Source organism: Anas platyrhynchos, chromosome 7, assembly GCF_047663525.1.
Source record: "Anas platyrhynchos isolate ZD024472 breed Pekin duck chromosome 7, IASCAAS_PekinDuck_T2T, whole genome shotgun sequence".
NCBI classification, from domain to species: Eukaryota; Metazoa; Chordata; class Aves; order Anseriformes; family Anatidae; genus Anas; species Anas platyrhynchos.
Window position 1 is genome coordinate 24,200,413 of NC_092593.1, and position 24,029 is coordinate 24,224,441.

Genomic DNA, 24,029 nt, shown 5'->3' on the forward strand with positions numbered 1-24,029 from the left:
ACATGCAACATCCTTGCATATGACTGAGTTTGAAGCATCACTTGGTGGTCCAACTCCTGCTCTATTTTCTGCACTGACACGGAATTCATATTCATTTCCTTCCAGGAGACCAGTTACTTTGCACCTGAGATCTGAAACTGGTTTCTTTGTTGCTCTGACCCATCTTAAACCTTTCTTCTCTCTCCTCTCCACATAGTAACCTGTGATTTCACTTCCACCATCATCTACTGGCCTTTTCCAGGTAACTGTCACAGTATTTTTAGTCACATTTGTTACTTCTGGTTTTCCAGGAGGACCTGGGGGACCTGGTAAGAAAGAAAAAAGTACAAAGTTTAAACAAAAATCAAGTCTTCAGAGATTAATAAAAGCACACTTGAACCTTTTAGCTTGTTCTACTTACCAAATCTGTCCACCATCTTGACTGGTTCTGATTGTACTGGTTCACCCTTGCCATATTGATTTACTGCTGATACACGGAAAACATATTCATTTCCTTGAATGAGCTTGCTAACAACATGCCTACAACTCTCAATATTTTCAGCAACTAATGTCCAGAGCAGTCGACTAGTCTCTCTCTTTTCAAGAACATATGATTTGATTGGTGATCCACCATCTTCTGCAGGAGGTGACCATGTAAGAGTGGCTTTTTCTGCTGAAACATTGCTGATCTCAATAGGTCCTGGAGGTCCTGGAACATCTAAAACTTTCACATGTACACTCTCCTGCTTAGTGCCAAAAGGATTGGTTGCAGTGATCATGTATTCTCCAGAATCCTTTCTAGTTGCATATTTGATGCTTAGAGTAGAGGAAGTTGGTGTGGTTTCAATGTGCACAAGCTCTGAAGGTCTAAAATCTTTTCCAGCTTTTGACCACGCTGAAGTTGGAGGTGGTTTGCCACGGATACTAATAGCAGACACTGTAATTGTGTCTCCTGCTTTCACTGTTAAACCTTCCTTCAAAGTAGGATCAATAACAATTGTTGGTGCCTCTGTAAAACAGAACAAAACCAAACCAGGTTGTCATAACAAAAAGAAAGTAAAAAAAAAAAAAGTTTTTAATGAGTTAAATAAATTATTTTGATATCTTCTACATACCGTACTCATCCTTGCATATTATGGTTCCTGTGGATTCAGATGGTGGACTGATAGCTCCAGCAGTGTTCTTAGCTCTAATTCTGAACTCATACTTGGAGCCTTCAGTAAGGTCAGTTACAGTAAATGCGCAGTCTGGAACATTCACATGATTAGCTTTCGTCCAAGTTTTTGAGGGCAAATCACGCTTTTCAACTATATAGCCAGTTAACTTATGTCCACCATCATATTTTGGTTCTGTCCAAATGAGTGTTACTGAGTTCCTAGTTACATTGATAACTTCAGGTTTCCCAGGAGGATCTAAAAGAAAAAACAATAAACCATGGTCAAACAAGAGTGATTTCAACTTTCAGAATTTTTATTTTTATTCTTCTGATGACTTACCAATAGGATCAAGTGCAACAATTGGTTCAGATGGCAGACTTGGTTTACCTACTCCAGCCATATTGATTGCCATTACTCTGAATTCATATTCCAGTCCTTCAGTTAATCCTGTCACTCTAAAATCTTTCATTCTTATTGGAGTTTTATTGGCTCTCTTCCACAGAAGACTATTTCTTTCTTTGACTTCAATGTGATAACCTAAAAGATAAATGATGAGGTGAAAATGATGAATTTTCTATAAATCTTCATTTAACCTAGCTTTGCAAAATATTGTAATGTATGTATGGCATGCCAAATAAGAATTGTGCAGGAACAACACTGAAAAACAGATTAAGAAGTGGATATGAACATACATTGAATATGTATGTAATTGCAAGAATGAGATGCTTGCAAATGCAAATTTCTGATTTTACAGCCTTGAGTGATGTAACATGTAGTTGAGTTTGTTATTTGTTCTTCAGATGTTTTGTCTCTCTGCCAAAATACTGTTTCTGTTAGTCTCCCTGATTTTTAAGGTAAGCCTTTGAAGGTTTCATCATCAAGAAAAAGTAGGAAGAAGAACAGTGAAATCACACACTCACTCAAAATAATAAACACCTTATCTTACCCTTTGGCAAAGAGAAAGAAGTATGAAGAACTGAAATATTAAGGAGACTTTTGGGGATATACCTGTGATTGGTGAGCCTCCAGTTCTTCTGGGATCAGTCCAAGTTAAAGCTACAGAGTCATGCCGAACGTCAACAATGTTGGGAGGTGGAGGAGCATCTGGCACATCTAAACAGTATAAAAAAATGCAGAAGCATTAAAAATATGTATCATCTGTAAAGCTTTTTTTTTTTTTTTTTTAAATTATAATGTATACTTACCAAATGGATGTTTTGCAATGACAGGGTCAGATTTAAGACCTTCACCTACTCCATATTTATTTTCAGCCCTGATCCTGAATGTATATTCATTCCCTTCATGAAGTCTTGTAACCCTAAATGTAGTTTTCTGGACTGCAGAGGCACAAGTCACCCACTTATTGTTTACATTATCTCTCTTCTCTAGGACATAGTTAGTGATTTCTGAACCACCATCATCTTTTGGAGGACCCCACTTTAAGGTTATGGCATCAGCTGTGACTTCTTCAAATTTTACTGGACCTGTTGGTATGCCAGGTTTTCCAACAACTTTCACAGAAATAGTGCCTTCCTTGCTGCCAATGACATTCTTCAGAGTGATTGTGTATTTTCCAGCATCAGCTTTCTGGCAGTCACGTACTACAAGGGTGGTGTTAACTGCTGTAGATTCAAATGCAACTCTTCCACTCTCGGTAAGGGCCTGGTCTTCATCTTTCTTCCAAGTTACAGTTGGGACAGGCTTGCCTTTAATTGGGATTTTAAGACGGAAATTGCTACCCTCTTTAGCTACATAGCACAAATCAGGTAGATCTCTTAAATCAAGATCAGGTGCCACTGTAAAAAATCAAGGGACCAATTATTCAACTATGCATAAACTCTGATAAAATTCAGATGTTCTTTTAAAGGCATCTGATTTGTACACATGCATAGCAATGATGTTAAGCATGAAATAAATGTGGTTTGGATAAAATAATTAATTATCTGAAGTTGTTTCTTACCAACATCATCTCTTGCCACAATTGTGAGCTCTGTTGGAGTTCCATATCCAGCATCATTTTGGGCTCTTACTCTGAAAGTATATTCTTGTCCTTCTTTTAGATCTCTCATTGAAAAATGGAGGTTCTTTGCTCGCATGACTTCTTGCCATTTATCTTCACCAATGAGAACCTCCACAACATATGCAAAAATACGGCTTCCACCATCACTGATAGGTTTTTTCCATACTAAATTGCAGGATGATTTTGTTACAGCGGAAGCCTTTAGATCCACAACTGGCCCAGGTGTTTCTAGAAGAGGAAGAAAAGCATAATAAGTGTCCTTTCAAACTAAAAATAAAAATGATTTGAATACTGAAATAGGATAAATGGATTCATTTTTCTTACCAGAGGCTTTAACAGCATCGCGAGTTTCACAGGGGTCACCGATACCATATTCATTTTCAGCAAAAACCCTGAAGAAGTAGGATTTGCCTTCTTCTAAGTTAGTTATCCTGCAGCTTGTCTTTGGACATTCTGTTGTTACTGTGGACCATGATTTTCTCTCTGCATCACGTTTTTCAACGACATAATTTGTGATTGGACTGCCACCATCTATTAGTGGAGGTTCCCATGTAATGAAGGCAGAATCCTTAGATGCTTCTTTTACAATAAGGTTAACAGGAGGGCCTGGTGTATCTGGAAGAACACAATCCCCCACCACAATTTGATTTAGTAAACAAAAATACAAAAAAAAAAAAATCAGTTAAAAAATGAACAAATATACTGGGGAAAACTGGCACTTACCAAGTACTTTTACAACAATGGTGTATGCCTTTTTGCCACAACTGTTCTCCAGACTGAGAACGTATTTTCCAGCATCATATTTATTTACATTTTCACAACGTAGGAAGGTATCAAAGTCAGTTGACTTGATGTCTAATCCTTGTCTATCTCTTAGGTTAGCACCCACTTTAGACCATGTAATCTTGGGAGGTGGACGTCCTCTTACTGGCACGTAAAGCCTCATTGTGACTCCGGCACGCAACACAAGGACTTTCCTTAATTCTGCATCAAGTTCTCCTTCAGGAGGAACTGTGTTTAACAAAAAATATGTGATTAAAACATTATCTTTAAGACTATCACTAAAGATTCTGTGACTTGTACCTTTTTACAGGCATTTCACTAGATTAATTAGCTTGTTCTTACGTCATGATGATATCAATGAGTTAATTTCCTGACTCCCATTTCAAGCTCATTTATAAATCTGTTTTTCTTTCTTTCCCCCAATTATTTCACTTGCTTTTCTTCTGTCTTTTTCACCATTTACATTACTTATCATATGAAAAGGACTCCCATTTCTTCTATAATTCAAAGGATTTTCAAAAACTGCACTGCTTTACTTGAACTGAGGCAATTCTCTGAAGCTTTTCTACAGATAGCAAAGTGTATACAGAAGCCAGCATTAAGGAATATGTGTCATACAATTAAAGTGTATGTCAGTGGATTTTTTGGATTATAATCTGGCTTCAAACTATTTAGAAGACACGAAGAAGACTAAAGTTTTCAGACAGAAGAGAGGCATGAAAAGTCCAATTTTAGGATCAGATAGAAAAAAAAATAATACAACAGGAGGTGGAAGAGTATCTGGGATACAAATTAAAAATGCAGACACTGGGAAGATTCTTCTCATTTCCTAACTGCCCCATTCTCTTCCAAATTAGCCATTTTTAAACTACATTTATTTGAGAAAGGACACATTCCAAATTAATCTCTCTTTTTTTTTGTTTGTTTGTTTGTTGTTGATCTACGACAAACCCTTCATTTAGAAGCCATCCCATGAATTAAAACAAAAGTTAATGTCACAATATGTTTCCAGTGAACATACTCAAAATATCTTTGGCAGTATGTGTATCAGGTACATCACTTGGATCACTGTATCCAATCTTATTGACAGCATAAACGCGGAACTGGTACTCTGTATCTTCTATCAGCCCCGTTACGACAAATCGTGTAGCCTGTAAATTCTTAGGTAGATTGCATCTGACCCAATTGTCTGTGTCAACTCTTTTTGCTTCTACTAGATAACCAATAATAGGGCTTCCACCATCATATGCTGGTTTGCTCCATGACAGGCTTATTGAATTACGAGTACTATCAACCACCTTCGGGAAGGCAGGTGGGCCAGGAGGATCTGAGAATTAAAAGAGCAGAAAGTTAATCATACTGAATGTTGTACAAAAGTATTTGGAAATACCATAGAAAATGTCTGAGACTTTTAGCTTACATTGAGGATCACGAGCATACACGGCTTTGGATGGTGCACTAGGCTTGCCAGGTCCGGCCTTATTCAATGCTATCACCCGGAATTCATACTCTGTTCCTTCTTGGAGTCCTGTAGCCTTAACAGTTCTTTCAATGACAGGCTTTCTGTTTACCTTAGTCCAGTTAAGGGCTTTAGTTTCACGCTTCTCAAGTATATAACCAGTTATTGGGGATCCACCATCACTAGCTGGTGGCTTCCAGCTAACAGTCATAAAGTCTTTCGTTACATTACTGATAATTGGTGGATCACAAGGTCCAGGTACATCTGTGAAGATTTATTTGAAAGTTATTTTCATATCTGTAAGTGTACATAAAAAAGAGTGACTCACAAAACTATCCTACAAAACACTTACCATATGGATTCTTAGCAACTGCTGGTTCAGTCAAGATAGGGTCTCCAACACCATATTTGTTTTCAGCACATATGCGGAACTGGTACTCATGTCCTTCTATTAATTTCTCCACTGTGCAACTTGTAATGGGTACATTGGCACTGACTTGGGCCCAGTTTGGTCTGCTTGTTTCACGTTTGTCAACAATGTAGTTAGTAATTTCTGAACCTCCATCTTCTAGGGGAGGCTCCCAAGAAAGCATTGCACGATCTGCATACATATGCTTGATTTTTACAGAGGCTGGAGGACCAGGCTTATCTGGAAGAATTAACATCCCATTATTACAGCTATAGTTCTTGTTATATCATTTAACCATAAATGTATTTATTAACAGACAGTCTTTAGCTTACCAAGTACTTTAAGCTTAATGGTTGCTGACTTTGATCCACTTGCATTTTCAGCAGTAATAGTATAATCTCCTGTCTGCTTCCTGTTAACACTGAACAGTTCAACAGTAGCAAGATTTCTTTTAGTGGTGATCTTAACACCTTCTGATGGCTTTAAAACTTCTCCTTCTTTCTTCCAGGTGATGCTTGGCATAGGCTTTCCATATACATTTGCCTCCAGACGCACATTAGTTCCAGCTTTTACTGTAAGCTGTGATTGCATAGATAGATCCAACTCTATTCTGGGAGGAACTGAAGGGAAAAAGCAAAAGAGTAAATCAATCTAGTACGAGGTAAACACCTCATTCTTCACATGAATTCAGCATGGAGAGACTCTCATCAGAGTTTTTAAATGCTTCTGCATTTCTTACCATTTTCTGGATGAATGGTCACTGGATCAGAAGGTTCTGAAGGTCTGCTAATATTAACTGCTGTCTTAGCAATTGCTCTGAATTGATATTGAGCATTTTCTTCCAAATCAGTAGCAGTGTACTCTTCTAGGGGTATTTGATGTGGAGTTGTATTGCACCGGACCCACTTATCACCAGGTAATTTGCAAGCTTCAACAAAGTAGCCAATAAGCTTGCTACCACCATCATGCTTTGGTCTTGTCCATACCAGTGACACAGTACTCTTAGTGACATCAATAACTTCAGGTTTTCCAGGGGGATCTAAGGCAAGTAAGATCATGTTATAGTCTGTTTTGCCAAAAGGGTTAACATATTAAAAAGTGGCTTTAATTGTGGTGGATCCTGTTTACAGTACAACCACACAGTGCACTTACAGCAAATGTGAAAACATAAATGTAAATGCAAACTGAAGATTATAGAGTTGCAGATATACTGAAAATAACCATAAAAACAACAGCCTGCTGCAAATCATTGATACATTTGGCTTACCGACTGGTGCTCTTGCTGTGACAAACTCAGTTGGTTTACTAGGTTTACTTGCTCCAGCTCTGTTCAGCGCATAAATTCTGAAAGTATACTCAAGACCTTCAATGAGCCCCACACAAGGGTACTCCGTGGAGCGAACAGCTGTGTCATTAGCTTTCACCCACAGTAAACTGTTCCTTTCTTTTCGCTCAATGAGATAACCAGTGATTGGACTGCCTCCATCACTATCTGGTCTATCCCAGGCAACAAAAATGCAGTCCTTATTAACCTTGGTAATACGTGCATTCTTTGGTTCACTGGGAACATCTATAAAGAAACACAAAATTGGATATCAATCACATGTCTTATTAGGAGGACTAAAAAGAGAAATGCTGCTACTAAAAGCTGACATACCAAATGGGAACCTTGCAATCATCTTGCCAGAATTAAGTGGCTCAGAAATCCCAAAACGATTTTCAGCACGAACACGAAACATGTACTCTTCTCCAGGAATCAGTTTTCCAATTCTACAGGTTGTCTTTGTGACCGAAGCTAAAGCTGTTACCCAATCTCCTCGGCTTACATCACATTTTTCAACGATGTAGTTTGTAATGTTACTGCCACCATCTTCAAGAGGTATATGCCATGCAAGAGTGCAAGCATCAGCATCTATTTCAGAAATGTCAAATGGGGGCTGTGGTGGACCTGGCTTATCTACACAAAGAAACACATTAAGAAAAAGGTATAAGGGAAAATGGCAACCATTGGAATACACTAAAACTAGTTTTGTATAAATCTGGATTTAAAATAATTAAATGAAACATACCCATGACTATCACTCTGATTTTCTGACTATCACTACCAGAGCTATTTTCTGCAGTAAGAGTGTAAAAATCAGAATCTTTTCTAGTCACATCCTTAATGATAAGAACAGAAGACTTTTCTGCTTTATGGACAGCAAGGCGACTGGATGGAATTACATCTTGATCTCCTTTCAGCCATTTGCAGACTGGCTGAGGCTTCCCATAAACATGTGCTTCAATTCTCAGTTTCTTCCCAGCTTTAATGTGAACATGATCAGGCATCAGGATCTTAGGTGGGACTGTAGAAAAATACACAGAGACATATAAATTCAACTACTTTGATGTATTAATTCACTTTTTCTTATGTTTTCACGTGAAAGTTCTCTTCCTGTTCCTTAAGTGGAATCACCAGTAAGAATGTCTTGGTAATTTTTAATTTAGGTTCCACTTATGAACAACTAGAGATTCTGCAGTGTGCAATACCCACTCCAGTCTTACTTTCACATTCTCATCCAGATTATAAGAGAATATTTTTAAGTTTGGATCACCTTCCTGCACACATAATTTCCATGTGTATGTGGAATTTGTCATTGCTAACCTACTGGACATACAGGTTCCTGCTGACTTTCTACAAGAGAGACATGAAAGAAGAGAAAAGAAAGACTGGAATTCTCACTGAATTAAACCCATTTCTGCAACCTCTTTTTACTACCTTTGAATTATTCAACTAGAGCCCCTTCTCCCACTTCTGCACAATTTTTTTCCAATTTATAGCAAAAGATGCCTGGCTATATGCTTAGCGTACTTTTCTTCCTGCCACTGGCTATGTTTCAGTCTCTTGCTCCTGTACCTATTTCCACGTCACGGACGAAGAAGGCTGTTCTTACCTGTCCCAGACTCCTGCATCTTCCTGTGCCTCAGGGCCTCCCCACTTCATCCTTGGTACCTTTAGCTTTATATCCTCAACTGACTCTACAATATAAGCACTTTATTTTCTCTTGTCTTAAAACAACGCCCACTTCTGAGCCCACTTATCTCTCAAACTACTGTTCTGTTTTTCTCTTTCATTTTTAGTTAATTAGATGTATTGATTATTTCTCCTTATTTCTCATCTTCTGGTTCAAACTGAAACCATACCCACAAAATTCTTTAACAATTCTCAATTAGTATTCAAGCATCATCTTTTCTGAGCTGTCAAAATATTCAGTACAGTTAACCATAATCCTCCAGATGACTTCATAAAGTATTTGACTTTCTGGGTCTCAGTGTAAGAACAAGAATGGTTGTTCATTTCATTATTAAAGAGAATATTGCAACATGGGTAGTATTTAAGTACTTACTGAGTTGTTCCTTAATTTCAAATATTCCTTCAGTTTCTCTTGGCAAACTTACTCCTACAGCATTTCGAGCTGCCACTCTAAACTTGTACTTCTTTCCTTCTTTCAGACCAGCTACAACAATGGAGAGATCTTTGACAACTGAATATTCTGTCCAGCGATCTGCTGGTTGGTCATCTTCTTTGTAGCTTACAATGTACCCATCAACTTTAGAGCCTCCATCACGCAGTGGTGGCAGCCAGCCTAAAGTGGCACTGTTCTTTGTAATTTCAGTAACTTCAAGTTTTCTTGGTGGATCAGGTTCACCTTTTGTGGATGGGGAGAAGGAAAGGAAACATTAAACACTGAATTACCATGAATTTCTGAAATACTGGATACTATCTATGCTAAGTCAACAACGACAATACAGAAAAGAGGAAAAATTTGAATGACTGCAAAGGTACTATATTCACAGATTGTGTTATATGAAAGTAACTGACACAAATACTTATGCTTGTTGCAAAGTCCTGTTTAGAAACAATTGCTTTCATAAATGCAAAATCTTACTTAAATTTGAGAAAATGATAAAATGTGCATAAAGGCATACTTACATAGGGGATCTGTTGCTAAGACTGGTTTTGGTATGTCACTTGGAACCCCTGACCCGTATTCATTTACTGCTGTTACTCTAAAGAAATATTCATTTCCAGGTACAAGATTAGCAATTTGGAAACTAGTTTTCTTTAGTTCTGCAGTGACTGTTCCCCAGGTCTTCCTGTCAGCCTCACGTTTCTGCAGGATGTAATGAGTCACTGGGCTACCACCATCATTCTCTGGAGGTGCCCATGAAAGATGGCATGACATCTTGGTGACATCTGAAGCCTTGAAGTCTGCTACAGGTCCAGGAGTATCTATAAAGGAATTTCAATTTATGTTAGTCTTTTCTTCTTTAATAAATTAAAATTAAAGGGAGTTAATAGGCTCTTAGACAGGGGGAGGTAGCACTAGTTGATACATTTGTACTCTAAAATTATAGCATTAGGGGGAATAAAGATTTTTGTGTAGAACATACAACATAATTAAAACAATGTGAAAAGTTAAAACAATGTCTACATGTAGTTCTCTCAGATACTCACCCAGAACTCTGACGTTCACAAACACAGCCTTTTCCCCAGCTGCATTAACAAGTGTCAATGAATATTTGCCTGAGTCATCACGTGTTGAATTAGGGATGACACAGAAGGCCATAGTGTCAACTAGATCAACTTGTCCTTTTCTGATAACGTTATCAACACCCATTCTCCGCCAGGTGACTTTTGGTGCTGGGCGACCCCTAATAATAGCAAAAAGTCTAATAGGGCAACCTGCCCTGACTGTGACCAACTTTCTCATGCTTGCATCCAATTCAATTTCAGGAGGTTCTGAAAGACAATTTCACAGAAATAAAATGCAAAGTTTAGTACATGAAATAAAGGAAAAACAGAGCAAATAAAGTTTATGTGCAAGTACTCATGAAGAAGATGGGAAAAATTACCAAGTATTTCTTTGGGAGACACAGCTTCTTTCAGCTCAGCTGGCCGGCCAAGGCCAACCTGGTTTTGGGCAGAAACTCTGAACTCATATAATTGGTTCTCATCCAGGCTAGTGGCTGTGAATTCTGTATGAATAACTTGGGCAGCAACATTGCATCGTTTCCATCCTGCTTCAGGATCAGCACCTTCCACTTTTGGTCTAATTTCCACAACATATCCAATAATTGGAGCACCACCATCATACACTGGTTTTCCCCAGCCAAGGGTTATGGAACTCTTTGTGCTATCAACCACCCTCAGGTTTGTGGGAGGACCAGGTGGTTCTGAAAGACAATAGAAGTTACAGATAAGAATATAGTTATGCAATTTAACAATCTGTTAACATTAAAATCAATCAAACAAGCAACAGTAGTATACAGTACTACGATACCTATTGGGTCTTTCGCTACTACTGGTCTTGATGGTAAGCTTGGTTCTCCAAGTCCAACCTCATTTTCAGCACTGACGCGGAACTGATATTCATGACCAGGGATGAGATTAGTAACCTTCTTTCGCCTCTCAGGGATTGCAGTTTTAGTAACGGGAACCCATCTTAATGATCGTTTCTCTTTCTTCTCTAAGATGTATCCTGTAATTGACTTGCCACCATCATATTCTGGTGGATTCCAAACTACAGTCATCTCTTCTTTATTAAATCTTGTGACCTCTGGAGGGTCAGGGCGTCCAGGTCTATCGTATTTAGTTTTTGCAATAATTGGCTGTGTTTCTGTTGGTGGACCAGTGCCCATCTTATTCTCTGCACGAACTCTGAATATATATTCATTACCTTCAATGAGACGTGTCACATTTGCATAGTTTGTTAGGACAGAGGAAGAGTATGTAGACCAAACCATACGCTTGCTTTCACATTTTTCTAGGATGTAGTTTTGTATTTCACAACCGCCATCGTCCTCTGGAGGTTCCCAGGTAACAGTACATCTATCACTCGAAATGTCAGTGACTTTCAAATTTCTTACAGGACCTGGTTTATCCAAAACAATAACAGTAGCATATGCCACAAAACTACCAGCTGTGTTAGACGCAGTAATCACATACTTCCCACCATCACTGCGCCTGGATTTTGTGAGAACAAACTTAGATGTGTCAGAAGTTGTTTCAATACTGATTCTTGGAGATCTGGTAAGGTCTGTAGCATCTTTGTCTTTTGTCCATACAACTTCAGGCTGTGGTTTTCCTCTGACTCCAGCCTCAATTCTAATTGGATCACCTGCTTTCACAGTTAACACCCCACTTAACTTCAAGTCTAACACTGGTTTCTGCAGATCTTCCTTCACAGTGACTTCTTCGGTTTTTACCCAGTCACTTTCACCTGCCTCATTCTTGGTTTGAACTCTGAATTGGTAGATCTTATTTTCAACACATTTATCTACCATGTAGTGTGTTTCCTTAATGCTGCCTTTGTGAACCCTTTCCCATTCATCTGAATCTTTCAGTTTTCTCTCCACATGATAACTTAAGTTAGGGCTTCCACCATCATAATCAGGCCTTCTCCATTTCAGATATACAAACGTCTTTCCTTTCTCTGCAATGTGAAGATTTTCTGGCTCTCCGGGCTTGTCAATAGGATTTATGGCAAGGATGGGAGTTTTGGTCTCAATGCAAGGACCTGGACCTATTTTGTTTTCTGCACAAACTCTGAAGAAATATTCACGGTTCTCTATGAGATTTGCCTTCACTAACCGTTTAGTGATATCAGAAGACACAATTGACCATCCCCTCTGGTTTGGTTGACGGTACTCTACTATATAATTTGTAATTTCTGAGCCACCATTATCCACTGGACTTTCCCAAGCAATCATGCAAGAATCTTTTGTGACATAGCTTATTTTCAGGTTCTGACATGGTCCAGGTCTGTCAAGTACATTAACAATAGCAAAAGCTTGAGCATGGCCACAGCTGTTCTTAGCTGCTATTATATATTTGCCATGATCAGATCTTTTGGCTTCTTTCACTTGCAGTTCAACATTAGGTAGATCATGGGCTATTTCAACACGCTTTTCTTGGACCAGTACTTTTCCATCCTTAGACCATGTTATTTCAGGATCTGGCCTGCCTTTTACTTTACCAGTAATACGGATTGTTTGACCTACTCGGACAGTAATTAAGTCTCGACAAGTCACATCTAGGTTTACCTCTGGAGGAGAAAGAATATCCTTTGCAAGTACAGTTTCTGCCAGTTCTCGTGGTTCTCCCTCTCCCACAATATTGACAGCTTTTATTCGGAATTTATATTCATTTCCTTCTATTAATCCAGGTACTCTAAAGGCACATTGTCGAATGAGTTCATCTTTGTTAATCCTATTCCACTGTGTAGTTCCAGTTTTCTGACATTCCACAATATATCCCAGAATTGGGCTGCCACCATCTTTGAGGGGCTTTGTCCATACAAGATCAGCTGTTTCTTTGGTTTTGTCTTTTAATTTTGGGTTAATGGGTGGTCCAGGAGGAGTGATAGGACGTGATGCTTTTATTGGATCAGAGCTTGGGGATGGTTTACTTAAGCCCACCATGTTTTCTGCAAAAACTCTGAATTCATATGTGTTGCCTTCAAAGAGACCAGTGACTCTGTATTTCATATCAAGTATTGGAGTCTTATTGACACGCACCCATTTACCAGATGCTTCCCGACGTTCGAGTACGTAACCAGTTATTGGAGTTCCACCATCAGACTTTGGTAGGGTCCAAGACACTGTTGCAGCATTTTCTGTAATATCATAAACCGTAGGTTTACCAGGTGGGGATGGTGGATCAAACATATGTTTAGCAACTGTTGGTTCTGAATCAAGAGGTGCACCTATGCCTATCTTATTTTCTGCCCGAACACGGAAAATATATTCACAGCCTTTCTGTAGTCGTGGAATCTTAATTTTTGTGTGACTTGTTCCAGAGCTAACCACTCCCCAAGTTTCTTTCTTTGATTGACGCTTCTCAACAATATAGTTTATTATAGGGCTTCCACCGTCATCTTTAGGAGGACGCCAAGAAATAACCATATGTTCTGGTGTTACTTCAAGAATATTAATAGGACCCGTTGGTGGGCCAGGGACATCCAAAACTGTAAGATGTAGAGCAACAGTTTTGCTGCCAGCTGAATTAGATACTGTGAGTAGATATTCTCCTGTGTCTTTTCTTACACAGTCTTTGATGGTAAGCACAGTTGAATAATTATCGGTCTCAATCTTATGTCTGCCTTCTGTTTTAATTTCAATGTCATCAGTAACCCATTTTGCAGTAGGAACTGGAACACCTCTCATAATTGCAGGAAGTCTCACTGTGGTACCAGCTTTAACAACAAGACCTTCAATTAACTTCACATCTAGTTCCACAGATGGCGGTACTGAAATTAGAAATACAAACAAACAAACAAACACAGAAATTACGTTATGCTTTTCAGAGAGAATACTTAAAGGAGAGAAAGAATCGGTGAAACAACATGAAAAACTAAAAATTACCTAGTTTTTCTTGACATTCTATTGGTATAGTTGTATCTGGAAGGCTAAGACCAATAATATTCTGAGCCTTCACACGGAATTTGTATATTTTTCCTTTTTGTAAGCCTGTAACAACACAGTCTAGCATGGGGACTGTCTGGAACTTTGTCCACTCATCTGCACCATCTTCCTGATATTCCACCAAATATCCAGTTATCTCAGCACCACCATCACGATCTGGTCGATTCCAAACAAGGGAAACTTCAGTCTTGTCAACATCTACATGATGTAGATTCTTTGGTGGCCCTGGAGGATCTTTTAAAATACAAAAAACAAACAAGTTACTAGATGGCCAATATATAGTAACAGCATACCATGTTCATATTAGTACCAACAAAATCATTTCAAAAATTACCAAGAGCAATATGAACAGATGAATAACACAGCTGAATAACACTTACGCAATGGATCTATAGCTTTAATTGGCTTGAGCGTTTCCACGTATGGTCCTCTACCAAACTGATTCTCAGCAGCAACTCGGAAGAGATATTGAGTGCCTTCCATCAGATATTTAGCCATGTGACTACGTTTCTTGGAGGATGATGAGATGGGTACCCACTGTGCAGAAGCTACATCTTTCCTTTCCACCACATAGTTGGTAATGACAGAACCACCATCATCTTCTGGTTCCTTCCAAGTGAGGTAGCAAGAATCACTTCTAACTTCACTGATTTGAAGATTTCTAGGTGGACCAGGCTTATCTAATATTGCCAAAAACAAATCTGTTACTTATTTGATAATCAAAGCATTAAAAAAATAGACAACAAACAACTAGTAAACCTCAAGAGAAAAAGTATTTCCTATAAGCTTCAGTTTTCCTCCCTACTGAGTATTTTGTAATTTCTTATATCTTAATTTACTGATATTTTCCTGACATTCCTTTCTTAATCTCTAAGTAAAGAATAAAAAGAGGCAGTACAAAAGGAACATCAAAAATATTACCTAAGACAACAACTTTTACTGAAACGGTCTTTGAGCCAGCTGGATTCTCAACTGTCAGGGAGTAAATTCCACCATCTTCATGGACAGTGTTACGAATTTCAAGTTTACTGCCAACTCCTGTAATCTCAATATCAGCTTTCGGTGAGACCTCACGATCTTCTTTCTTCCAAGAAACTTTTGGGAATGGAACACCTTTAATAACAGCACTAAGTCTCAGGGTATCTCCAGCTTTTACATGCTGTTCTCGGGCCATATTAGCATCCAGTATCAGCTCGGGAGGTTCTGGAATCAAAATTATATTTTTTTATAAAACGAGAAAAAAAAATTCTTAAGTAAACTTATGTGAGATTTTATTATACTCACCAAGTCTGTCCTTTACTTCTACTGGATCAGGAACATAGGCTGGTTCAGATTCACCTGCTGCATTGACTGCCTTGACCCTGAATTTATAGGTCAAACCTTCAGTAAGTCCCGTGACTTTGTATTTTGTTTCAGGACAAGAATCTGCTGTAAGATTGGCCTTTTTCCATTCTTCATCTCCAACTTTCTGATATTCAACAAGATAGCCAATTATCTTGCCATTACCATCATGGCGTGGTGGTTGCCAAGATAAATCAACTGTATTCTTAGTTTTATCTACTGCTTCTGGATTAACAGGTGGACTTGGTTTAACTGTTAAAAAATTAACAAAAAAAAAAGGAAAAAAGAAAACCGTTAATATAGATTTCTAACTAAAATCAAGATGTATTAAAAATTCAATGAGAAATAAGATTTAATACTTTACCAATTGGATCTCTAGCGAAAATTGGCTTTGATGGTGGACTAGGATCACCAATGCCAATTTCATTTTCTGCTGAAACACGGAATTCATATTCACAGCCTTCAAGGAGGTCAGGTACTTTGAACTGAGTACTGGGGAAAATTGGGTCTTTGGTAACTCTGACCCATCTAGTTGCCATTGTTTCCTTCTTTTCTACAATATAGTTTGTTATTGGCTTGCCTCCATCATATGGTTTGTTCCAAACCACCACTGCAGAGTCTTTTGTAACATCCTTAATGATTGGTTGCTCAGGTGCATCTGGAACATCTAGAAATAAACAACCAAATAAGAATTCATGAGCACAACAAACAGGTTAAAGATTAAAGTATCAAATTAAGATAGCAAATGAGTGACATACTGAAACGGTCTTTGGCTTTCATCTCATCAGAGATGAGAGGATCACTTATGCCATATAGATTTTCAGCATAAATTCGAATTTGATATTCTCTTCCTTCAAGCAGCTTAGGAATTTTGCATGTTGTCTTAACCATGGCAGATGTAACTGGCATCCACAGATCCCTGTGTGCATCCTTCTTCTCAACAATGTAATTTGTAATTTCACTACCTCCATCATCTAGTGGAGGTTTCCAGGAAACTATCATATGATCTTTATGAACTTCATCAAATATAACTGGGCCCACTGGAGGTGATGGTCGATCTGTTTAAGAAAAAAAATAAATAAATCATACCTATGCTTTTATAAGGACTTCAAATAATGATGTAGATTAAAATAGTGTCAATATAGTAAATATAAAATGAAAACAGAAACCTGGGATCATATTCTTAATAAGAAGTCAAACCCTCAAGACTACTTTTCTTTAAAACTTGTTTGACTCACTGGACCTTATTCCTCAATGCGTATAAAGGTATTTGATGACTATCATTTTCTACTGACATTCTTTAAGTGCATGTAAAAATATTAACTTATTCATATTGAATAAACTAAGAGTTAACTATGAACTCAAAATCAGTAAATAGTATTTCAGTAAAATAAGGTTGCAATACATCAAAATATTGTAATAAAGGATGCATTAACATTTTACAAATTCAATGAATTCTAATCACTATAAAACATCAAAGACAATACTATTGATCAGGAAAACCTACCAACAACATTAACTTGACAAAATCCTTTTCTTGATCCTGTGCTGTTCTCTACAGTAACACAATATTTGCCTGAGTCTTCACGGACAGATTTTAGTATCCCCAAGCAAAGAGTTGTAGGAGTTGTCTTGATCTTTGTACGGTCATCTTCCTTCACAACAGTATCATCCTTTAGCCAAGTAACTTTTGGTGTAGGCTTTCCTGAGTAACGTCCAGTCAGGCTGAATGCTTCACCAACCCGAACGATAAGCTTGTCTCTGAAGTCAAGGTCAAGTGATGGGGGAGCTGAAAAATGAAATTAAAAAAACACAGTTTCCACAATTGTCAACAATATTAATAAGAACAAAATAAGAAATCATTAAGCATGATAACTGCTTTCAAAAAAAAAAAAAAAGGAAATATACATACCGATTTCATCTTTGCATGTGATTGGTTTTGTGCAAAATGATGGCTTGCCTTGCCCCACAATATTGCAAGCACTCACACGATATTCATAGGTGTCACCCTCTTTTAAGCCTTCTATAGTATATTTCCTATCAAGCATTTTCTCTTTTGTAACTTTGTGGAATTTCTCTTTTCCAATGAGACGACTCTCTAAAACATACATGGTGATATCTGATCCTCCATTATATTTTGGAGGGTTCCAAGTTAATGTAACAGAGTTCTTGGTAACTGCTTTTACCTCCAGGTCTTCTGGACGGTCAGGAACAGCTGTGAACAAATATAAAGATACGTTAAATACATTTTTTTCTGCAGATTTGTCTCATATGACAATAATCTATACTGTCAAATGTACTTACTTATTGGATCTCTAATGACAATCTCTTTTGTTGTCTCCGTGAATGGACCCATGCCAATTATATTCTCAGCTGCAATTCGGAAAAAGTAGGCTTTCCCTTCAGTCAGCCCCTGAACAGTAGCATTCTGTCTTGTAACTGTATAGCTTACAGGAGTCCAAGCTCTATGGTCAGATTCACGTTTTTCAATTATATAGTTGGTAATAGGAGAACCACCGTCATCTTCTGGAGTAAACCATGTCAATTTACAAGAATCATTGGTTAGGTTCTCAGTAAGGAATGGCATGCCAACAGGGCCTGGCACATCTGAAAGCAAAGAAGAAATGAAGTATTTAAGTATACATACTGAATGTTATGAAATTTAACTTGTTCACAAGAAGTGGAATTGCTCTTTACCTAGCACATCAACAATAATGGTCTTCTTCCGCTCACCACCTGCATTTTTAGCCAGAAGAGTGTATACACCCTGATGGCTCCTTTTGCAATTCTTGATGACTAAAGAAGAACTAATAGCTGTTTCTTCAATTTTAGCTTCTTCAGGTAAAGCTTGGTCATCTCTGCTCCAAGTCACTGTTGGGGCTGGTTTTCCTGAGACATATGCTATAATCCGAATTACACCTCCAGCATGAACAACAATTCTGTCCCTGACACTTGCATCCAAATTAATATCAGGAGCCACTGCAGGAGGCAAGAAAAAAAAATCAGTGGTTTTTATTCTCATTTTGAGAAAATGTAACTAAAAATGTAAACGTAAATGATAAAAATGTAAATGTAATACCAATTCTGTCCTTCATTTCAATAATGTCTGTAACTTCTCCAGGCTCCCCGATGCCAGCAGCATTCACTGCCCTAACTCTAAATTTGTAAAAACATCCTTCTTTTAATCCTGCCACAACAAACTTGGTTCCTCTAACTTCTTTATCTTTTACCTGGAAGAAATATTATAAAATCAGCCACCATCAAAGTATCATCAAATTCTTTGTGATGTTTGAAACAGATGAGATTTTTTTTTTCATTTATAAGCACAAGACAGTATTAAGCATACAGTGATCTAGCTCATATGTAAGTCTTCAGAAACTGCAAAGAAATACAGGACATACAAACTATTGTTCTGAAGACTGACACTTTTGGTACAGAAATTACAATAGTCTGTAGTCTCAGAAGAATTATTTGTCAAATAATTTTATCTAAGTGACTATGGTGGAAAAAGGGAATCCTTTGTTCTTTTATAAACCCCAATATGAAGCCTGTTTTCAAGGACACAGTGTAGAAAATTTAGGTATTACTTTAAATGCAGCCCAGTGTCTATGGAGATACAAAAAAATGGCCATCACTTAAGTTGTCAGAAATGCATTGCTCAAAAAAGTAGGAAAATGTATGGACATAGTAGTTATAAATAATTGGGCACAGATTAAGCCAGTGATAACTTGTTTTTTTCTTCTTTTTTTTTTTTTTGTATTGATTTGGTTTTGGTTTGTTTTTATCAAAGATAAATACCTTTACATACTTTTGTAAAATATTTAAACACGGAATTTAAAAACGAATCACAGATTACCTACCTATTTTGTCACATCTTTAAATACAGAATTAAAATCTAAGTTTAGGAAACTACAATGGCACTTACTTGGTCTTATATTTTAAACATATGAAAATAATTATGGTGCAAAAATATGAAGTTTTAGAAAATAACTTGCATAATGAAAATTTGTGAAAATTTATTTTATGGAGGGATTTCATTTGATAAACACACTGAGAGAAGAAATTCAGATTCCGCCATATTTTTCCACCTACCCTTTCCCATTCTTCCTTTCCTTCCTCTTTAAACTCAACGATGTAGCCAGTGATCCTAGAGCCACCATCCTTTAATGGTGGTGTCCATTCCAAGTCTACAGAAGATTTTGTCCAGTCAGTAACTTTTGGGATAGGAGGGCCAGGTGGGGCTGAAAGATATCATTACACAGTTAGAGCATAACAATATACTATATGTTCTCATTTTATTATTTTCAAATTCAAAAATAGGAACCTAAAAACATTACCAATTGGATCTCTAGCAATTGCTGGATCAGATGGCATGCTTGGTGGACCAACACCAGCTGCATTAATAGCTGATACACGGAATTGATATTCAGAGCCTTCAATGAGACCCGTAACTTTGTATGAAACACCCAGTGTCATAGGCTTGATTGGATCACGGTTAACCCTGGTCCATCGCTTTCCAGTAGTCTCTTTGCGCTCCAACCAGTAACCAGTAATAGGTGAGCCACCATCATGTTCTGGTTCTTCCCAGTTTACAGTCATAGAGTCACGTGTTATACTGCTAACTGTTGGCTTCTCACATGGTCCAGGAACAGCTGGGGAAAAAAAAAAGTATACATAGCTTGGAAAAAAATACTACAGGAGAATGAAGACGACTAAGGTACAAAACAATTGTGCAGTCACATGATAGTAATTGCATTAAGTAGTTACTCATCTGCACAAGATGCCTCCCTTTATTCATCTTCCTATCCCTTTTCATGTATGTACACTTCTGTGAAAAAGTATCTTTCTTTCTAATAACAATAGTGAAGAATGAGTTTTCCTTGTCTTCCTTGACCAGTACCTTGTTTCAATGTCTGGCCTGATCTTGATTTTTTTAAAAATTGATTTATCTTGTCAGTCTAACATTCCTTTTACATCAGAGCTACTTAGTTTAATTTCTCTTTCAATATTCAAGGAGGAAATTTTTCAATCTGTAAGATCAATAATATCTCAAATACAACAGAATCTGACGTAAATCTTTAAGATAAAACCTTATTTGTATGTTTACACCTTAAAAAAAATAGAAATCATTTTAATTTATAGAAAGAGGAAAAAAAGTGTTTTTCCAATATTACACATGCTTTTAAGAACCAAATACTAATGATAAACCTCTTTAATCTTCTCTAGAAAATTTATTTAAGTGAAGAGAGAAAAGTAGTAGTAGTAGTATTTTGCAGACGCTGCACACAGACCAGTGTATGAAGACAACTGACATAATTTGAAATTCCTACTTACTGAAAAGGTTTCTTGCTGTTTCTGGTTCACTGTCCAAAGGTTCTCCAATACCATATTTATTTTGTGCCATAATGCGGAACACGTATTCATGGCCTTCCATCAACTTGGGAATAGTGAATAAGCATTCCTTAGGCTCATTGGTAACCGGTACCCATGTCCTCCTATTTGCTTCTTTTTTCTCAATAACATAATTTGTAATCTTAGAACCACCATCATCTAATGGTGGAAGCCATGATATTGTCATTTTGTCAGCCAAAATGGATTCAAATTTAATAGGTCCCACTGGAGGTCCAGGACGACCTAAAAGATGAATTTTTATAAAGAAGAATTAATGTCAAATGTGATTCAAATAAAGCATCACATGAATGTTATCAATTTGTGTAACATATGAGTTCTTGATACCTACCTAGAACATTTAGTCTCATCTCTTTTGAAGCAGTTCCTAGATTATTTACAGCTGTTATAGTATATAAGCCTGTATCACTTCTGCGAGATTGTTGAATCAATAAAGTGCAAGAATCTTCACCAACAATCTTGTTGACATGTTGGTCATACAGCACTGGTGTTTTGTCATCTGGCTTCTTTGTAGAAGCTTTTAGCCATGTTAATGTAGGGAAGGGTACACCCTTTATCTTAGCCACAATGTTAACATCTGTTCCTTCTTCAACCTCCATAAATTCTTTGAGTTCAATAGATGGTGGGCCTATGATAAAATGTTGGAAAAAATTAACATACAAAAATGCTTCACAACTGTGGAGTGGAATCAGTATTTACTGGTATTAGCTACTACTTACATGTCTGATCTTTGACAATGAGAGGGCCAACAGTGGCTGACGGCCTACTAGGACCTGCTATATTTACAGCCTTGACTCTGAATTCATATTCTCCACCTTCTACAAGATCCTCAACAGTAAACTTTGTTTCCTCTACATCACGTCTGTTGCATTGTTTCCAAGTCTCTTTTACTTCTCCAGTACGATCCCAGCGCAGACATTCAACATTATAATGAGTAACAGGAGCTCCACCATCATTCTTTGGTGGCTTCCATGTCAAGCTCACTGTGTTCTTGGTTACAAGGCCAATCTTTAATTTAATAGGTGGATCAGGAGGATCTTCACAAAGGAAACAGAAATGTGAATAAATACACTGTACAGTACCATTTGGTTTCAAAGAATACTATTCACCTTGATTTAACTTACGAATTGGATCCCTGGCTGTGGTCCGTTGAATAGTTTCTGCAGGAGGGCCAACACCAAAACGGTTTTCTGCACGTACCCGGAAGAAATATTCTTGGCCAGCTATGAGATCAGGTACAACAAAGGAAGTGCTTCCACAGTTTGCATTGACTTTTGTCCAGGCTTTTCCATCAATAGTTCTTTTTTCTATAACATATCCTCTGATTCTATCTCCACCATCATCGTCTGGCATCTTCCATGAAAGTTTGCAACTACCTCTTGTGATATCACTTACTTTTAGGTCTTTGGGTGGACCTGGGACATCTGTTAAAGTAAAACCACAATAGAAACAACGTCACATAACTACGCAGAAAAAAACAACCACCAAAAATCTAAAACCTACTATCTGAACATTTCAGTGTGTGTGAACCATACCAAGCACATTGACTCTGATATGTGCAGTTTTTTGTCCTGCTTTGTTTTTTGCTGTAATACTGTATCGTCCAGAATGACTTCTGTTGCACTCAGGAATGATAATCACTGAACGTGTATCAGTTGCTTCCACCTATGCATCACAGAAAGAAAGAGAAGTTATAGACCAACTTTAAATATTTATATTTGAAAGATGTTGCAATACTGAAGTTACAAAAATCATTTACTTTACCTGAGCTTCTTCAGGTACATTATGACCTCCCTCCTATAAATAAAGGGAAAAAGCAAATATGAAGAGGATATACTTACATGTCTAGCAATAGATGAAAAAGAAAGATTTTTCTTTTACTAACCTTTGCTGCTGTCTTTGCTTTTCCTTCAAACTCCCAAAATGATTTTGGAACTGGACGACCCTTGATAACAGCTGGGATTTTAATTGTTGTGCCAGCACGACAAGAGAGAAAATCCTGTGCTCCAATATCAAGGAAGATTTCTGGCTCCTCTGCAAAAATATTTTAGTACATAAATTTTCAGAGCTACTGAGTAAATTTCTGTCAGCACTTGTCTAAACTCATAGTCACACATGCAGAATGCATGTTTATGTGAAAAAGCTGAGTGCAAAAACCTGGGAAGTATATAAAGAAAGCATTTTTTCTGGGTAGTAATTTCTTCATAAAATACAAAGTACTTCCGTAACATAGCTGCTGGTGCTCATCTGTGTTCTAATGTATCATACTCTCATAAGGACCATCATGACACTTTCCAAAAGGTCAGTCTTGTATTACACTCTTGCATAATTATTTGATTGGTTTTGACTCTGCTTGATTGGCACTCAACAATTCTCAGCAGTGGGTGGCATTTTTTCATAAATACCTAAAATAATTCCCCAAACACTTACCAAGAATATCTTGGACAGGTATTTCAGATGTTGCAGGACTTGGTTCTGATTCTCCAGCAGCATTTACAGCTTTCACCCTAAATCGGTATTTTCTGAGCTCTTTCAAATTGGGAATGACACATTCACAAGTGGGGAAGAGTTTGTCTCCTTCATTCACCTTTTTCCAATCAGTACTACCTTCATCTTGCATTTCAACAATATATCCTTTTATTGGGCTGCCACCATCCTTCTGTGGAGGCTTCCATGCTAGAGCCACAGATGATTTGGTTTTGTCTTTGACCTCAGGGCAAGATGGTGGGCCAGGCACAACTTGTAAAATAAGAGCAAGGAAGCAAAAGTTACCTGAGAGTTAGCATTTACCTATGTATTCCTGAATAGTTTCTAGCAGAACGCAAGCACCTTTTTTTTTTTTTTTTTCCCCAGTCATATGTAAAGTGTATAATTCTGTACACTGTGTAATAATTAGTAATTACATACGTATTACTAATATGTAATTAGTAATTACATACATACATAATAATTAGTAATTACATACGTACATATATTATTGAAGAATATTTAAGGTAAGAGGCACAA

At 37.5% G+C, this 24,029-nt stretch overlaps 1 protein-coding gene across 3 annotated transcripts in view; it reads right to left on the reverse strand.

Moving 5' to 3' along the window:
- TTN (titin) overlaps positions 1–24,029 on the reverse strand; it is a 243,986-nt gene that overhangs the window by 45,696 nt on the left and 174,261 nt on the right. For all 3 annotated transcript variants that reach the window (XM_038182090.2, XM_072041024.1, XM_038182073.2), the window contains 43 exons: positions 23,454–23,762; positions 22,909–23,057; positions 22,788–22,820; positions 22,559–22,688; positions 22,148–22,447; positions 21,743–22,060; positions 21,355–21,651; positions 20,949–21,248; positions 19,952–20,266; positions 19,707–19,855; positions 18,694–18,844; positions 18,312–18,593; positions 17,919–18,221; positions 17,527–17,829; positions 17,122–17,403; positions 16,373–16,672; positions 15,979–16,281; positions 15,558–15,866; positions 15,195–15,476; positions 14,654–14,953; positions 14,214–14,507; positions 11,132–14,098; positions 10,704–11,024; positions 10,306–10,590; positions 9,781–10,080; positions 9,194–9,496; positions 7,877–8,152; positions 7,465–7,764; positions 7,075–7,377; positions 6,547–6,846; positions 6,140–6,427; positions 5,751–6,047; positions 5,360–5,662; positions 4,961–5,266; positions 3,880–4,167; positions 3,481–3,771; positions 3,097–3,384; positions 2,342–2,932; positions 2,145–2,249; positions 1,476–1,673; positions 1,095–1,391; positions 401–988; positions 3–305 (listed from right to left, as the gene is read on the reverse strand). In XM_038182090.2, coding sequence (XP_038038018.1) covers positions 3–305; positions 401–988; positions 1,095–1,391; positions 1,476–1,673; positions 2,145–2,249; positions 2,342–2,932; positions 3,097–3,384; positions 3,481–3,771; positions 3,880–4,167; positions 4,961–5,266; positions 5,360–5,662; positions 5,751–6,047; positions 6,140–6,427; positions 6,547–6,846; positions 7,075–7,377; positions 7,465–7,764; positions 7,877–8,152; positions 9,194–9,496; positions 9,781–10,080; positions 10,306–10,590; positions 10,704–11,024; positions 11,132–14,098; positions 14,214–14,507; positions 14,654–14,953; positions 15,195–15,476; positions 15,558–15,866; positions 15,979–16,281; positions 16,373–16,672; positions 17,122–17,403; positions 17,527–17,829; positions 17,919–18,221; positions 18,312–18,593; positions 18,694–18,844; positions 19,707–19,855; positions 19,952–20,266; positions 20,949–21,248; positions 21,355–21,651; positions 21,743–22,060; positions 22,148–22,447; positions 22,559–22,688; positions 22,788–22,820; positions 22,909–23,057; positions 23,454–23,762 — 14,907 coding nt within the window. The remainder of the gene's footprint in view (positions 1–2; positions 306–400; positions 989–1,094; positions 1,392–1,475; positions 1,674–2,144; positions 2,250–2,341; positions 2,933–3,096; positions 3,385–3,480; positions 3,772–3,879; positions 4,168–4,960; positions 5,267–5,359; positions 5,663–5,750; positions 6,048–6,139; positions 6,428–6,546; positions 6,847–7,074; positions 7,378–7,464; positions 7,765–7,876; positions 8,153–9,193; positions 9,497–9,780; positions 10,081–10,305; positions 10,591–10,703; positions 11,025–11,131; positions 14,099–14,213; positions 14,508–14,653; positions 14,954–15,194; positions 15,477–15,557; positions 15,867–15,978; positions 16,282–16,372; positions 16,673–17,121; positions 17,404–17,526; positions 17,830–17,918; positions 18,222–18,311; positions 18,594–18,693; positions 18,845–19,706; positions 19,856–19,951; positions 20,267–20,948; positions 21,249–21,354; positions 21,652–21,742; positions 22,061–22,147; positions 22,448–22,558; positions 22,689–22,787; positions 22,821–22,908; positions 23,058–23,453; positions 23,763–24,029) is intronic.